Source organism: Trachemys scripta, unplaced genomic scaffold (genome assembly GCF_013100865.1).
Source record: "Trachemys scripta elegans isolate TJP31775 unplaced genomic scaffold, CAS_Tse_1.0 scaffold_26, whole genome shotgun sequence".
Taxonomy (NCBI): domain Eukaryota; kingdom Metazoa; phylum Chordata; order Testudines; family Emydidae; genus Trachemys; species Trachemys scripta.
Genome location: NW_023260511.1, coordinates 2,796,881 through 2,814,886, shown reverse-complemented (window position 1 = coordinate 2,814,886; position 18,006 = coordinate 2,796,881). Strand labels below are relative to the sequence as shown.

The following is an 18,006-nucleotide window of genomic DNA, read 5'->3' as shown; positions in this document are numbered from 1 at the left end:
TGCTCTAGGGCTCATGTAAACGCTGCTGAAACAGGCTGCAGGGAGGAAACCAGGCGCTGGTTTGGGACCTGTCGCTAGAGCCTTGCTCGTTCTGCGCCCCTTGCAGCGGGCGTAACGGGAAAGAGGGAGTCATCACAGCCTAGAAACCTCAGGCTGCACGGGACCTCCAGAGGTCATCTAGTCCAACTCCCCTACCTCCGAGGCAGGACCCAGTGTCTCTCCATCTCCCGCTACAGGGCTTTGTCTAGTCGAGCTGCTGAGCACAAATGAATGAAGGACTATTCAGAGAAGAACGGCTTTCGTTGCCTAGCCACTAGTGCTAGGTGCCTGGGCAACACATAGGGGATTGGAATGGTTCATGTGTGAGCCTACGTTGTCTAGTTGATATTCCTGACACCTGGTGGGACGATTCCCGGGGCTGGAGTGCTGAATCCGTGGGTACAACCTATCTGGGAAGGATGGAGTGGACAGAGGGGGAGGTTTCAGAGTAACAGCCGTGTTAGTCTGTATCCGCAAAAAGAAGAACAGGAGTACTTGTGGCACCTTAGAGACTAACAAATTTATTAGAGCATAAGCTTTCGTGGACTACAGCCCACTTCTGTAGTAGAGGGGGAGGGGTACTCTATGTCCAAAATGGGATTGCCTGTTTCTGAATCATGGTAACACAGAAGAAAATGATCCGGAATGCTTATGGATCAATGTCCTAGCAGGTAATGCACACAATGTGTGTTAGCTGGTGTCAGCTACAGCCCCTCTAATCACACTAGGGTACTGGATGACTAGCTCCTCGTGCTCTGTAACAGGACAGATTGCCCCTTTGAGGGCCTGGAGGTGGGGATGGAGGGAAGCTGATCCGGCAGGTGCTGGGAAACAACTAACCCAGCTGAACAGCACCTAGGGCTTGGGTCTGATTCCTAGCTTGAGGCTATAAATGAGGGTCCAGGTAGCGGAGGGAGGCAGGGCCCAGGAGAGAGCTGAGAGTACACTTTCTTGGGGCTGTATCCGAAGGCTCCGAGAGGGTGAACCCCCCTGAACTGAGGGAGGTCCTTCCCATTTAGCTACTGGAGGCTAGGTGGCCCCAGAGCCTCAGCCCAGAACACAACTATTTTTGCTTTTATTACTCCACGCTTGCTTTCTGTTTGTATGTTGGAGAATAAACAAAGCCCTGAGGAAAGGGCTACAAATGGAACTGAGTGGGGCTGAGTGCTACTCAAAGCCACCAGCTGCCGTGCACCAATCTATAATGTGTAGTAGAGAGAAAAACTGTGATCATGGGGGACTTTAATCTGAGAAACGTACAGCTGGAAGTCTCATGCTGCCATTACTAAAACATTCCTGGAATTTCTGAACATTACAGCTAACAATTTCCTAAGTCAAAAAGTGTTGCATTCAACATGGCGGAATCATATATTGGACCTCATCTTGAGAGATAAAGAGGAACTGATCACAGAACTATTAGTTAATGGTAGCTTAGGTACAAGTGGTCATGGTATGATCACATTTATAATGTGCAAATAGAATACAGTCCAGACCAGTAATTATATATATAATGCTTTAAAAGAGCCAGTTTCACAAAGGTGCAAACAGTTACAAGCCAAATCAGCTGGGAGAAAGAATTTAATCGGAAAAACTTGAATGATAATTAGTATTTAAAAACACTTTACTAGATGCCTGGAAAGCCACAATCGAGGAAGAAGGCCATATTGTTTAAAAAACCAACATGGTTTACAGGGGAAGTGAAGGCAGCTATAAATAACAAAAAATGATAGATCACAAATGGAAGAAAGAGGAAGTTGATAATATAAATCAGAAGCTAGGAACTGTAGAAAACTGATAAGGGAGAAATCTGTCACTAGCAGAGTTAAGGAAAATAAGGAGGAGGTTTTTTTAAATTATAGTAGGAACAAAAAGAATCCTGACAGTGGTATCGGTCCCTTCCCAGATGGAAATGGTAGAAATATCAGTAACAATACAGAAAAGGCAAAAGTGTTCAATAAATATTTCTGTTCTGTATTTGGAAAAAACAGATGATATAGTCTCATCATAAGGTGATAATACTCTTTGGATTTGTACAAGATGGAACACCACCAACAGTGCTGCCTAGTGAGCAGGCAGGGGTGTGGCAGGTCACCTCTCAGTTGCAAATATCATCCTGTCCTTCAATGTACCTTCAAGGGTTTCCAGTCCTTCCCTTTAGCACGGGGACTTTGTGGGTCTGGGCCCTTGAACGGTCAGGGTCTTCCCCAGGTAGGTTCTTCCCCAAGGTGAAGCTCCTGTTGTTCTCATGTCTTCTTGGAATGGGTAGGGAAGCACTGCCCTCTCCACCGGGCTCCAGTCCAGGGCCCAATGGTGGGCAATTACGCGCTGCACCTTGGGGTGCTAATCAGCCCCCTCCCCCAACCACTTCCTACACAAGTCTCCTTTTCCCCACAGTAACAGAGAGTCCTGTGGCACCTTTAAGACTAACAGATGTATTGGAGCATAAGCTTTCGTGGGTGAATGCCCACTTCGTCGGATGCATGTGACATGGAAGTTTATGTTCCAATACATCTGTTAGTCTTAAAGGTGCCACAGGACTCTCTGTTGCTTTTTACAGATCCAGACTAACACGGCTACCCCTCTGATACTTTTCCCCACAGTGTAAATCAAAAAGTCTCAAGTAAAGTCTCTGACCTGCACAATCAGTCCTCTGCCTCTTTTTTGTAGGTTTGCTCAAGTCTCTGGCAATGAGCTCCTGGGCTGTATTTCTCCCAAGAATTTAGAGCAGCTATCTGCTCCCTTCCATTGCCTGCCTCCTTCTGAGCTCCTCTGCTTCTCCTTTCAAGCCCCTCCTCCAGCTTGTTCATGCTTTGCAGGTGTGGTTGTGGGGGGGCTGCCTGGGCCCGGAGCTTTTCCTTAACACCTTGCTCTTCAGTGTGCAGTTTGTACGCGTCATCATACCATTCCACTAGTATCTCACAAGGATGTTAAACAGCAGCTACTAAAGTTAGACATTTTAACATCAGCAGGTCCAGACAACTTCATCCAAGAGTTATAAAAGAGCTGGCTGAGGAGCTCACTGGACCATTAATATTGATTTTCAATAAGTCTTGGAACACTGGGGAAGTTCCAGAAGACACACAGAAAGCCAATATTGTGCCAATATCTAAAAAGGATAAATGGGATGACTCAGATGATTATAAGCCTGTCAGTCTGACATCGATCCCAGGCAAGATAATGGAACGGTTGATATGAGACTTGAGTAATAAACAGTTAACATAATTACAGTAATACCAATCAACATGGGTTTATGGAAAATAGATCCTGTCAAACTAATTTGATTTTTTTATGAGATTACAAGTTTGGTTGATAAAGATAATAGTGTTGATGTAATATACTTAGACTCCTGTAAGCTATTTGACTTGGTACCACACAACATTTTGATTAAAATTCTAGAACAATATAAAATTTAGCCCACATTAAATTGATTAAAAGCTGTCTGATAGATCTCAAAATGTAATTATAGACATGGAATCATTATTGAATGGTTGTGTTTCTAGTGGGATCCTGCAGGGATTGGCTCTTGGCCCTACACTGTTTAACATTTTTATTAATGACTTGGAAAAAACAAAATCATCACTGATGAAGTTTGCAGATGACACAAAAATTGAGGGAGTGGTAAATTATGAAGAGGACAGGTCCCTGGTATAGCACAAGCTTCATCGCTTGGTAACCTGGGCACAATCAAACAACATGTGTTTTAATATGGCTAAATGTAAATGTATCCATCTTGGAAAAAAGAACACAGGCCAGACTTACGGGCAGGGTGAGGGGAACGGACTCTGTCCTGGGAAGCAGTGGTACTAAAAAATACCTGGGGGTTGTGGTAGATAGTCAGTTGAACATGAGCTCCCAATGTGACACTGTGGCAAAAAAGGCTAATGTGATCCTTGGATGCAGCTGCTGCTGGAATACTATGTCCAGTTCAGGTGTGTACAATTCAAGAAGGATGTACATAAATTGTAGACAATTCAGAAAAGATCCATAGGAATGGTTAAAGGATTAGAAAACCTGCCTTAGAGTGATAGACTCAAGGGGCTTAATCTATTTAGCTGAATCAAGAGAAGGTTAAGGGGGGACTTGATCACGGGCTATAAGTACCTACATGGGGAGCACAGATTTAACAAAGGGCTCTTCAAGCTAGCAGAGAAAGGTAGAACACAATCCAATGGCTGGAAGTTGAAGCTAGACAAATTCACACTAGAAATAAGATATAAATTTTTAACAGCGAGGGGAATTAACCTTTAGAACAATTTACCAAGAGTTGTGGTGAATTCTGCATCCCCGACAATTTTTAAATCATGATTGGCTGTTTTACTACAATATCTGCTCCAGGAATTATTTTGGGGAATGTTCTCTGGCCTGTGCTATACAGGAGGTCATGCAGCCATAGGCCTTAAGGCCAGAATTGACCACCAGATCATCCAGTCTGACTTCCTCTATACTACAGGCCACCAGCACCACCCAGCACCCACACTCTAAACTCAATACCTAAAATTAGGCCAAAGTGTTACAGTCCTGAGGAGACTCAACTATTACGTTGCACAGGCAGATAATAGGAAGGATCAAGGTACACCAGTGCCTGAGGCTCCCACAATGGCAGAGAAATGATTACGTGCGATACATCCAAATAATCCTGGCATGTGACTCACTCAGAGGAAGGCAAAGGCCAAGGCAAAGGAAAATACAAAAGCCCAAGGTCACTGCCAATCTGACCTGGAGAAAAATTCCTTCCTGATCCTACATATGGTGATCAGTTAGACTCTGAGCATGTGGGCAAGAACCAGCCAGTCAAGCACCTGAGAGACAGAATACCTCAACCCAGCTCACCTAGTGTCCCATCTCCAGCCATGCTTTAGGATGCTTCAGATGAAGGGGATAGCAAAACCCTCCCATAATACATTGGGGAGTGGGGGAATCCCTTCTTTATCCCTACAAGTGGATTGCTTTATGAGCTGGATGCACGCAAACAATATGTGTTTTAATATAGCCAGCTGTACATCTAGGAGCAAAGAATGCGGGCCACACTTACAGGGTGGGGGACTCTATCCTGGGAAGCAGTGACTCTGAAAAAGATTTGGGGGTCATGATGGATAAGCAGCTGAACATGAGCTTCCAGGGGAATGCTGTGGCCAAAAGGGCTTAATCCTTGGCTATCAAGTAGGTGTAGAGTTTGTGTTACCTTTGTATTTGGCACTGGTATAACCACTGCTGGAATACTGTGTCCAGACCTCAATTCAAGAAGGATGCTGATAAACTAGAGAGGGTTCAGAGAAGAGCCATGAGAATGATTGAAGGGTTAGAAAACCTGCCTTAGAGTCACAGACTTCAGAAGCTCAATTTATTTAGCTTAACAAAGAGAAGGTTAAGGGGTGACTTGATCACAGTTTATAGATTTCTACATAGGGACAGTGCATAAATCCTGTGGGCTGGCCTCTGTAGCTCCTGCACCAGCCATCACAAGGGCGTTAGTTGGCTTTGGAGTGAGCCTGTAACTCTCTGGCTTGGGCCTCAGTGAGGAAGAACTTCTGAGGCTCCTAGACTCTACTAGGGCAGAAATGGAGCCTTCTCCTCTGAGCCCCAGTCTTCATCCCCTTCTTCCTCCTTGCACTGATTTGTCAAAGTACCCCACTGTGATAGGAGATGGACTGCTCCTCTGCCTGCAGGTGGGTGGACTGCTTTGCCAGTGGTGCCTTGTAGATATGCCTCTCCTCTGTAATTCTCAGGCTCTGGCTCCACGGTGACATATCTGGCTTATGCCCAGGTCACAGGGTGTGTGTGGTCGTGCAAGTGACTGTGCTTATGGAGGGTGCTCACACTGAGATTGAGAAGAGGTGGGGGTGTATCTCTCTGGGGAGCTCCCAGGTTGAATCAGATGTCTCATAGAAGGCCAATGCCCCACAAGGAAGACGGGCTGAGCATAGGAGGTGAATGATGGCTTGGCCACCTGCAGTAAGGCCGCCTCCTGTGTCTGCTGTTCACCCAGCATGTGTCATATCCTCATAGCCCACATCAGGGTAACAAGCCCTGTGGATAGAGGGGAAACGGTAGATGTGGTATATCTTGACTTTAGTAAGGCTTTTGATACTGTCTCACATGACCGTCTCATAAACAAACTAGGGAAATACAACCTAGATGGAGCTACTATAAAGTAGGTGCATAACTGGTTAGAAAATTGTTCCCAGAGAGTAGTTATCAGTGGTTCACAGTCATGCTGGAAGGGCATAATGAGTGGGGTCCCGCAGGGATTGGTTCTGGTTCTGGTTCTGTTCAATATCTTCAATGATTTAGATAATGGCATAGAGAGCACACTTATAAAATTTGTGGATGATACCGAGCTGGGAGGGGTTGTAAGTGCTTTGGAGGATAGGATTAAAATTCAAAATGATCTGGACAAACTGGAGAAATGGTCTGAAGTAAATAGGATGAAATGCAAAGTACTCCACTTAGGAAGGAACATTCAGTTGCACACATACAAAATGGGAAATAACTGTCTAGGAAGGAGTACTGCGGAAAGGGATCTGGGGGTCATAGTGGATCACAAGCTAAATATGAGTCAACAGTGTAACGCTGTTGCAAAAAAAGCAAACATCATTCTCGGATGTATTAGCAGGAGTATTGTAAGCAAAACACGAGAAGTAATTCTTCCGCTCTACTCCGCGCTGATTAGGCCTCAACTGGAGTATTGTGTCCAGTTCTGGGTGCCACATTTCAGGAAAGATGTGGACAAATTGGAGAAAGTCCAGAGAAGAGCACCAAAAATGATTAAAGGTCTAGAAAACATGACCTATGAGGGAAGATTGAAAAAACTGGGTTTGTTTAGTCTGGAGAAAAGAAGACTGAGAGGGGACATGTTTTCAAGTACATAAAAGGTTCTTACAAGGAGGAGGGAGAAAAATTATTCTTCTTAACAGCTGAGGATAGGACAAGAAGCAATGGGCTTAAATTGCAGCAAGGGCAGTTTAGGTTGGACATTAGGAAAAACTTCCTGTCAGGGTGGTTAAGCATTGGAATAAATTGCCTAGGGAGGTTGTGGAATCTCCATCATTGGGGATTTTTAAGAGCAGGTTGGACAAACATCTGTCAGGGATGGTCAAGATAATACTTAGTCCTGCCTTGAGTGCAGGGGACTGGACTTGATGACCTCTCAAGGTCCCTTCCAATTCTATGATTCTGTCACTCAGAGCTTCCCACCCACCCTGACCAAGGCCTGGTAGGAGCCCCTTTCATCCCTCATCCTTTTCTTCATGATCAGCCAGGAGGGTGAGACTGTTTCAGAGTTACCTTGCCCATTTTACCCCGAGTCTGGTGTTATTTGGTGTTTCCTCACACTCTTGTGATTTGTGGCATCTGCTGTGCGAGATTTACACTACACAGAATGGCCACTACCTCCCTCTACTTTCAACAGGGATGAAGACAAACTGCCTTCAGTCAATCTGGCCACACTTTTCCTACAGCCTTTGCATGCAGAAGTGGGGCTGCCCATAAGTCAAAATGGCCACCATCTCCCAGTGTTTTCAATGGGACTGAAGCCAGAGGTTAGGAGGGGGCCTGGGGAGTCCCCCTTGGAGATGCTGACCCAGAAGTTCATAGAGACTTTGATTATAAGGCCAGAAGTCCCTGTGATCCTCTCGTCTGACCTCTCGCATAACACAGGCCATAGGACTTCCCTGAACTAATTCCTGTTTGAACTAGAGCATTATTGCTTGTGCACTTCTGGTTAAATGTTGATCCTTGTACATTCAGACTTACTCAGGGGTGGGAGACTCATAACCCAGAAGGAAAATTTGGATTTTTTTTTAAATCTCATGATCGTTAAGCCACTCTCATGATTGTTGAATGTTTGGGATTGGCCCTACAGGCGATGACCTCTCTTCTGTCCAGTAGAGAAAGAAGTTGGGGCACTTGAGGCCTGATAATCTCACCAGCAGAGAGGTCATGGTATTAATAGTCTGTTGCAAACAGATGCCCTGTCTAACGAATTGTTCTGGGGTACAGCCAGTCTTTTCCCGTGAATCTTCCAGGCAGAGGGTGTTGTCTCCAGAATACACCGGTCATATCCACACAGCCCTGTCTTCTCCACCTTTTCTCCAGCTGCTGCCACTGCTGTTTGGATGGGGGATTCTGGGGCTGAGGCCTAGGGTCCCTGCTGTCCCCTGGAACCTCCCATTTGCCCAACAGACCACCTCTGGTTCTAACACAGGACCCTGCACATAATTTTTCTCCCTTTTCCTGATGGTGGCAGTTACAGGGTTTCCCTCCCATCCCATGTAATCTGCACCCAGGACCAGCAAAGCTTTAAGCCTTTATCAGTCTGAGTCAGGTCCCTTCTGATGTATAAGACCAGGGTCTACCTAGCCCCATCTAAAGTTTGGGCACTACAACTGCCAAAGCCCATAGTGACAATAATGCACCTGGTGCCTCTTGCCCTTGGTGTTCCAAGGTTTTCCCCAGACAGTTTTACAATCTTCCCAGAGCCCCTTGCTAGCTTTTGGTGTTACATTCCCACCCCTGCCAGGACCTGGGGGACCAGGTGAGCACCCTTGTGCTGCTCTGCCGAGCTTGCTGTTTCAACCTCTGATCTGTTTGCAAGGCTATTGTCCCAGTGAGATGGCTTCACACCCTCTTCCTTGCTCCTCAGATATGGCAGAACCCAGCATCTGACAGTCACTTCAGTTTATAGTTGGTCTCATGGAGGATAGGTCCATCAACGGCTATTAGCCAAGATGGACAGGGATGCAACCCCATGATCTGGGTGTCCCTAGCCTCTGACTGCCAGAAGCTGGGAGTGGACAACAGGGGATGGATCACTCAATGATTGCTTGTTCCGCTTATTCCCTCAGAAGCACCTGGCATTGGCTACTATGAAAAGGCAGGACTGGGCTAGATGGACCATTGGTCTGATCCAGTGTGGCCAGTCTTAGGTTCACATAGAGTCTCTCCAGGGAGTATCTGAGCACCTGCCTAGAGCTGTACCAGGATGGCTTCTTAAGAGTCACTCATTTTTCTATGCAGTGTGAACTTTACGTGCCTTTCGAGGGGAGGGTGAGATCTATCTGCAAGCCTCTTCCTATCAAGGCTTTGCCCTGTGCTTTCTGCGTATTTTACAGTGGTGCCTTTTTTTTTTTTTAAACAGCGAGATAACAATTGGGGATAATTATCGTGTTGTAAAATCCTAAGTGGAGACAAGCTGCTTATAGTGTTCACAAGGCAGTCGGGTGAGGTCAGAACTATGCCCCCCACCCATGGTTGACTTTGCCTGATTTACCTCACAGTAACTCCACTGTGTGTGTACAGCAGGAGAGCTAATACACCTCAATTATCCCATGGTTAAAAACCCCTTTTTTGTCAGTGAAGACAGAGCCCCAGTGTCCTCTCCTTACGGGGCTTTGGGAGCTCCAGCGATGGGAGTGCAGGAGCTGGACCACGCACCTTTCCCGTGTTTGATACCAAACCGTCGGGATATCTTTGAGGCATCGCACGTGGATCGTCCTCTCCTCCCTCCATTTTCACTGGAGTTGTGGAGAAGGGACTGTGTTAACGTGAAATTGTGTGATGGAGATGGTGTTATAACTGTTAAGTGAAACTCTGTGATGAGGTATGTTGTGGCACCAAGAACATGGGCTACCGGGTGCCCAGAGATGTAGAAGTTGGGACTTGTGTAGGGCCTCTCCACCTAGACAGCTCTTTTTGAGCTTTTGGGGGCTGAACATGAAGGTTGGTGGGTGGCTCTGAAAGAGACAGGGAGCAGGTGTGCAGAGGGGGTAGACTGTGATTAGGGAGAGCATGGCTGGGCTGTTATTGGATTAGACTTTCCCTCCTGCAGTGACATAGCAAGGTTACTGAACACTATTATATATGTTGTATTTATTGGGGTTAGTAGCTTTTCAAACCCAGGAGACTGAGGTGTAGTCAATCAGGTTTTGAAGAGATCTGCAAGGCCCTTGAAATAGCTAAAAGAGCCAGGATCAGTGCTGTTGACAGGGAAGTGTCCAGAGAGGAAGCATAGAGAGGTAGTGACCCAGAGAGAGCAGTGTTGAAGGTGTGTATCCAGGAAGGGGCAGGTCGTGGCTGAAGCCCTGAAATTTCTTAGCAGAAGCCTGCAAATCTTCCCTGATGCCTTCAGAGCCATTTCTTCCATCAGAGCTTCTTCAGTCGGTGTTTGGAAAGTGATAAGTTGGCCGACAGCTCACTTGCTGGTTAGGGGTTGATGACACAGTGGTAACAATGCCAAAGTCCTGTCTACACTACAGCTTCCACTGTTGCTTCTGCCAACAGGGCTACACTGATGAATTACAGGTCCTCATTTTCCAACTGTACATGAGGCCTGTGTGCTGTGCACTCCTTAGCTCCTCTGGAGCTGCAGGGAAGCAGACATCCAGTCACAAAACACAGGACTCACCATCCCCAGTGGAAGTTGAAGTCTAAACTCTGGTTTTGCTTTGCTGGCTCATGGAGCCCAAAACTACAGAATATCACATCACCTACATGGGAACAGCAGAACGGCTGCTCCCAAGTAAGAGTAACTCTCTCAGGCACTCAGTGTGGATGCAAAGATGCTGGGCCTTCATTCTTAGGTTCTGGCTACCCTGGTTCTTCCCCCTGCAACATCTTGGGCTGGGTTCCTCCGAATGTTGCCTCCCCAACAAGGAAATGAAGCACTTATGTGGAGATGGGCAAGTGTTCTTCACTTACCAATGTAAACGCTGTAACAGTAAAACTGCCCCTGTGAATCGCTGGGCCACTTATTCCCATGGTGTACTGCTGGCTGGGCTGCAGTGAGAAAAGCAAAGCAGCACCGGGCTGCAGCTGGAGATACAAGGGCTGTCCTTGGATCACGTGTGTTACCAAGTGTCCCTGTTCTCAGCCAGAAACTAAACCCATCCAGGGAGACTGATAAAACATCATTACAGTGAGCTGGGACTCGACAGGGCAAGGAGCCAGGGCGACAACAGTGAGAATGGCAATGGGCAGCTACACAAGGGCCAAATCAAGAGTGGGTTTAACTGAGTCAAAGGAACAGGGAGAGAGAGGTAATTAAGTGTGCAGAGCAGTGATTGGTGACAAGGAGTGCTCTTCAGTACATTACAATCAAATCAGCAGGAAATAAATAAAAAACACCAGCAATTCAGAAGGGCAACCAATGAGGTAGGGAAGATCAGAAGATTTAAAACTAAGGCCCCAATCTTGCATTGAGCTACGCATGGGGACCCCAGTAGCCAGGCAGCATTCCAGAGGAATCTGCCCCTGTGGAGCTCAGTGCAGGATTGGGGTCGTCTGATCAAAATCTCACACCAACAAAACTGAATCAGCAGTTGTGCTGATGGGCAGCTGAGCCAAGGAGCAACTGTGTGGTCTGGACAACGCAACGCACTAAAGAGAGTTAACAGGACAGGAGCAGAAAACCGGGGGGGCGATGACTAAGTACAGAAGAGTACACAGAGAATGTAAATGCTTAGGCTGAGATAAGAGTCAGCTGGAAGAGCCAGTCGGGTGAGCGGGAGGCAGGGAGTCAATGCAGCAGACTTGGGCCCCGGTTACACGCGGCTGCTGGGAAGAGATGATAGAGGGCTCTGAAGCTCTGGTGAGGCTAGGTGCCACTGAATAGGGCAGAGTGTGGAAGAAGGTGGCTGTGCGGGGCCATAGAGGCAGAACTGGTTGGCAGTGGGGTAGGAGGTAGAGCTGGCCCAATGCCTTCCCCTGGTGGTGCTGTTCCTGGTACCACTGGGACTGGGGCCTGCCAGCCTTGCCGGGTCTGCCTTCACTACAGAGTTAACTTGAGTTATCTGCACTCCAGTAACTCCTCTCGAGTGAGCCAAGCTTGGCTGAGAACAGCCACGCTGCTGTGCCCACACAGGCTCTGCGCTCCCTCGAGTACAGCGCTATGGCTTCTGGGCACACGCATTTCCCAGTGAGTAGTGGGAGAACTTGTCTGTCCTTTCTGGGCACGCTAGGGGACTTGTGGGAAGGCCCTGGAGAACTAATGATATGCAAGTGACAAGCCTGGAGCCACACTACAGAGGGGCTGTGTTAGCAGCTGATGAGTTGTGCTCCAGTTTTAGCCTATGCCCCCTCCTTGGGCTGGCCAACTTGGGGTCACAGCACCACTGCACCCCACTTAAAGGTACTGTATGTGGACGGGACTCGAGTGAGGGAGAACACTTGAGTTACAAGAAGTTAATTTGCGGTGAAGACAAGCCCCTAGAGTGGCCCTCTCCTCACTAGTTCAAGCAGGAAGGAGCAAGTCACTGCTGGGGCAGTTCCGGAATTGGGACACCTCAGAGGACTACGGTGAAGCCCCAATTCATGCCCCCTGGTGTCCGTGAGGGGGATGGTTCTGTTCGTGGGCATGGGGCTAGCTTCTCTCAGGCCCTGCTTCACGTTATTATACACACACGACCGGAGCGGAGCCCTCTGTTGGGAGGGTCTCACTTGTCCATGGCTGCGGCTCTGGCATGGATTCTCAGGTGACGGGCCAAAGAGGATTTGTTACTGAAGCTCTTCCCGCACTCGGTGCAGGGGAAGGGCCGTTCCCCGGTGTGGGAGCGCTCGTGAATGGCGAGGTAAGCCAGGTACTTGAAGCTCTTCCCGCACTCGGCGCAGGGGTAGGGCTTCTCCTGTGTGTGAGTCCTCTGATGCATCGTCAGGTTGGAGAGTTGGCTGAAGCGCTTCCCGCACTCGGCGCAGGGGTAGGGACGCTCACCCGTGTGGGAGCGCTGGTGCTTGTTGAGGTCCGAGGGGTTGGTGAAAGTTTTCCCGCACTCGTCACAGGAGTAGGGTCTCTCCCCTGTGTGCAGCCTCTGGTGTGTAATGAGCGTGGAGAGGTGGCCGAAGTTCTTCCCACATTCGGCACAGAAATAGGGTTTCTCTCCCGTGTGGGTTCTCTGGTGGGTTTTGAGATGGGTCAGTCTGTTGAAACTCTTCCCACATTCAGGACAGGGATATGGTCTGTCCTTCTCATGAACTCTCCCGTGGGCCGTGAGCGCCTGCTTCTCCCAGAACCTTTCCCCACAATCTCGACATTTATGGGGCTTCTCTGTCCTGTGAACGCTGTTCTGATGGTGAAGGTCCCCTGTGGCCCGAGATCTCCCCGGTGCAGGAGGTTGGATTAGTCTCCTGAATCCACTCTCACGTTCCCCTAGGGGATCTGGCTCATTCCCCGCTGGGCTCCTCTTCTGCCTCTTGCAGGCTCCTTCCTGCTCAGGTCTGTGGTTAATGCTCTCTCCTGAATCCCGCAGAGAGATGCTGGGGGGCTGAAGGTTTTCAGGCCCTTCGTCATGAGGCTGCTCCTCAGTCCTGCTCAGGATCCTGGCATCTGCTGGATGGAAGAGAGAATCCAGAGATTATTTCATCTCTTGTATTTCCAAGTGGAAATGGCTGAGGCTCCTCACATCCTTCCACTGGACAGACCCCAAAGAAGAGCCAAACAGTCAGCCATGCAGAAATAGGGAGCTGTGGAAGGGCACAAGCAGGAAGCCCCACATCACTTTCTCCTTCCTCTTTACCCAGGGCCCACGATAGCTTTTCCTCAACTCCCAACATTTCCCTCTCCCTCTGCTCCAGCCCCTCAATTCCCCTCCAAGCTCCCCCTCTCTCTTCCCTCTTCTCCTGACCATAGACCAGGGTTGGGCAAACTATGGCCCGTGGGCCAGATCCGGCCCGTCAGGGCTTTGGATCCAGCCCACGGGACTGCTACCCCCATGGCACTGTGGGCCCCTGGCCACTCCCGGAAGCACCCGGCACCATGTCCCTGTGGCCCCAGGGCTGGGGGCAGAGGGCTCCGTGCGCTGCCCTCGCCTGCAGGCACCGCTCCCTGCAGCTCCCATTGGCCGGGAACGGGGAACCACGGCCAATGGGAGCTTCGGGGGAGGTACCCGCAGGTGAGGGCAACACACGGAATCCTCTGCCTCCCCTGCCCTCCCCCAGGGGTCACAGGGACGTGGTGCTGGCCGCTTCTGGGAGCGGCACGGGGCCAGGGAAGCCAGGGAGCCGACCTTAGCCCTGCTGGGTGCCACTGCCACCCCAGAGCTGCTGCAAGTAACTAGCGCCAGGCCAGAGCCCACACCCTGAACCACATCTGCACCCAAACCCCCTGCCCTGAGCCCCCTGCTGCACCCCAACCCCCTGTCCTGAGCCCCCTGCTGCAGCCCACACCCCTCCTGCACCCCAACCCGCTGCCCTGAGCCCCCTCCTGCACCCCGTACTCCTCCTGCACCCCAACCCCCTGCCCTAAGCCCCTTCCTGCACACCGCACCCCCCCCACACACCCCACACTCCCTCCCGTACACCAACCCCCTGCCCTGAGCCCCCTCCCACACTCCTCCTGCACCCCAACCTCCTGTCCTGAGCCTCCTCCTGCCCTGAGCCCCCTCCTGAATCTCACACCCCTCCTGCTCCCCAACCCCCTGCCCTGAGCTCCCTGCCACACTCTGCACCCCAACCCCCTGCCCTGAGCCCCTTCCTGCACATCGCACCCCCTCCCACACCCCAGGTCAGGGATAGTGGTCACAGGTGAGGGGGTATTTAACACCGGCTAAGAGGTCTCAGGCTGACAAGGGCTACCCAACCTGGATGAGGAGTTAGGCAACGGGGGACGCAACCCACTGTGCTCTTCCTGAAAACGCATTGCAGCTGCAGGCACTGCAATAGGGGCAAGGAAAATATTCTGCTCAGACAGCTTCTGCACAGAGCCCCGCAGCTGGGTCACATGGTGGGAAACACGTCTGAGCCCTCCCTATGCTACAGCTCCCACCATTGCTACCCCGGGGGCAGGGCGGGCGGTGCCCCACTGACAGATTACAGCTGTGGGGGATTTCCAGTTTATTGCCAGGGTTGGGTCACGTTCCTTTTGGGCCTCCACGATAACATCCCTGGAGCTTCCTGCAGGCCCTTCCTGCGGAGATACCCCTCATTCTCACTCAGCCAGCCAGAACTGGGAGAAAATAAATCACACCCTCTCTGCTGAGAATCTGACCCCCACCACCCGCCTAACTCACTACCCAGAGGAGAGAAAGGGTCCATCCTGCCTCAGTCTCCCAGCTGAGCGCTCAGTCCATGGATGTGGTGAGGGAAGGGGCTTCCACCAGACCTGGCCAGGATGCATGGGAAGCCCTGAATGATATGGGCCTTGAGGGTCAGCTCCTGCTGGGTAACACCACAGAATAGGACCCACACAAGGAGGGTTCACAACCATGCTGGCTACAGGGCCACCCAGCTCCCACAGTCCCATCCCCACTGCCTGGGCCACTTGTCATCTAGGAGACACCCACTGGCCACCCTAACCCCACACACAGCCTCCCACGTTCTCCAATCCTGCTGGGGAGCCCCCCACGGCCTGAGCCAGACACTCCCCTGTTTTTTCCACACACACTCAGCCTGAGGGACTCCCTTCCCCGTTGTCCCTGCAGTGCCCCCGGGAAGACCCGCCCCAGGCCCCTTCACGAGCTCGTTACCCATTTGTTGTCCAACTCGGGGCCCCTTTCCAGGGGCGCCTGGCAGCTCATACTTCCTCAGTGCTGCCTCCTCCGGAGATCCCCATGCGGGATGGGGCTGTGGTGGCTCCAGCTGGGTGCTCTGAGATTCCCATAATGCTTCAGGGGCATCCATCTCCTCTGGGGTCACGTCCTCAACCTTCACACGCACTGTGACCTGGGAACCAACCACATGGGTCACCGGGCAGCCAGGGGCTGGGAGTCGGGGGGGGGAATCATACCTGAATTGTGCCCATGGCAAAGGGCACCCTCTCCTCAGGAAGAAGCTGCTTTGGCCAGCAGGTCCTGTACCTAATGGGATAGGTAACAGGAATGGGAGGCTGAGGCTGTGAAGTATGAGCCTGGGAGGAGCTTGGACCTCAGGGAGAGGCAGGCTCCCCAGGACGCCATCTCTGGGAGGAGCTGAAGGAAAGGAGCCATGCCCTGTCACACAGGACCCTTTGGTAATTTTACTAGTACCTGCAGCTACTACGCCACTCATGTCCTGCGAGGTGAGGCAGCTCAGGAGACACCCCTACCCCACGGACATGTCGGCTGCATGTGAAACACAGCGGATGCTCAGGGCTGGGTCCCTAGGATCAGGCCATGCTGCATTGCCTCCTAACAGCACACGCTGGATTCACACGGACCCCAGTCTGTTAATGAGGCTCCGTATCAATTCAGATGTTGGGGGAGGCCACTGCACTCTCCCAGCAGCTGCAGGTACTAGTGAAATTATTGCCCAAGGGTCCTGCATGACTCTGCATAAGGGAGGCAGTGACATTTATACCCAGAGAGAACAGCAGGGTGTGCAGAGCAGGGAGCTGTGAAAATCCCTGTGGCTGGGGACCCAGCTGAGCCCTGATCCCAGACAGCCCCGACCCCAGTGCTGAGAGCAGGATTACACAGAACAAGCCCCACTCACATCCTGCCTTGAGAACTCCCTGTGTTCACCCAGCACCCAAACCTGCCCCGTCAAATTCCCTGCAGAGCCCAATGGAGCCCCCTGGACATTCCCCTGCACCTGCTCATACCTGCTGCTCTCATATCCCCGCCTGTTGCAGTCCTACCTGGAAATCCTCGGCCAGGGACACTGCCTGGGCACACGTCTCTGGGCAATGTTCAGAAACCCAGCTCTGGATTTCTTCTGGCAGGATGGTCAGGAACTGCTCCAGGATCAGCAGCTCCATGATCTGCTCCTTGGTGCGGATCTCCGGCTTCAGCCATCGATGGGAAAGTTCCCAGAGTCGGCAGAAAACTGCCCGGGGCCCCTCGGCCTCCTGGTAGCGGAACTGCCTGAAGCGCTGGCGCTGTGTCTCCATGCCAATGTCGCACCCTCGCAGGACAGCTGTCTTCACCTTCCCATAATCTCCAGCATCTCTGGCATCCAGGCTGCTAATGACCTGCCGAGCTTTTCCACTGAGGGCTGGCACAAGGCGGGTCACCCACTCTCCTCTGGGCCACTGGCAGGCTTCAGCCACTTGCTCGAAGGAAGCCAGATAGGCCTCAATATCCTCCTCTGGGGTCAAATCCAGCAGCGGAGGGTTTTTTGATGCAGGGACTGATGTCGGCACAACCTCAGCAGGTGTCCGTAAGCTCTGTAGCTCCTCCTGAAGTTGATCTTTCCAATACTGGGACATCCTGTCACACTGCTCAGTCCTCAGCTGTCGCCATCCGGTGCGGGACCATCGAGGATTTACTGAGATGGTTGATCCCAGGACTGGCTCCTTCCCGTCTCTCTCCAGCTCATTCCCTGCTTTGGGGCCCGTTGGCTCTGCCGTTTCCATATTCTCTCACGAAGCCTGGATGTGGAGACCCAGGAGCTGCTGATCTGTCTTCAGGGACCAGCTTATCCCTGCTGGGGTCTGTGCTCTAGTTCTCCAACTTGCGTCCCTCCCTCAGGCCTTCTGGACACGTCCAGGCTCCTGGGGGGGCTGCAGCAAAACAATTCATCAGGATGTTACTGTGTGATGGGAGAGTCAGAATCACAACAAACAGAAGGGAAAAGAGAGACCTAGTCATGATTCACCCAAACACCCACCAACCCATAACCCCAGCTCCCTGCCCCCCAGCACAGACAGGCCCTGCCCCCACTCCACTGCCCACCCCCCATAACCCAGCTCCCTGCCCCCCAGCACACAGACCCTGCCCCCACCCAACTGCCCACCCCCCATAACCCAGCTCCCTGCCCACAGCACACAGACCCTGCCCCCACCCAACTGCCCACCCCCCCCGTCCCCCAGCACAGACAGGCCCTGTCCCCACCCCACTGCCCATCCCCCACTCATAACCTCAGCTCCCTACCCCCCAGCACAGACAGGCCCTGCCCCCACCCCACCCATAACCCCAAGTTCCTGCCCCACAGCACAGACAGGCCCATCGCCCACCCATCACCCCAGCTCCCGGTCGCCCCCCTCACCTCGCCGCCCCGCCTGGACGCAGGGGGAGGCCGGTTCCCCAGACAAAGACCTTCCGCTCCGGCCAGCGCAGGGTTAAT

The 18,006-nt window shown here is 51.4% G+C and overlaps 1 protein-coding gene across 1 annotated transcript in view; it reads right to left on the bottom strand.

Moving 5' to 3' along the window:
- LOC117870317 overlaps positions 1 to 18,006 on the bottom strand; it is a 37,567-nt gene extending 19,561 nt beyond the window's left edge. Inside the window, exons 1-5 of the mRNA XM_034757418.1 lie at positions 17,929 to 18,006; positions 16,580 to 17,443; positions 15,492 to 15,687; positions 12,472 to 13,357; positions 196 to 256 (exon numbers count right to left, since the gene is read on the bottom strand). Coding sequence (XP_034613309.1) covers positions 196 to 256; positions 12,472 to 13,357; positions 15,492 to 15,687; positions 16,580 to 17,296 — 1,860 coding nt within the window. The 5' untranslated portion in view covers positions 17,297 to 17,443; positions 17,929 to 18,006. The remainder of the gene's footprint in view (positions 1 to 195; positions 257 to 12,471; positions 13,358 to 15,491; positions 15,688 to 16,579; positions 17,444 to 17,928) is intronic.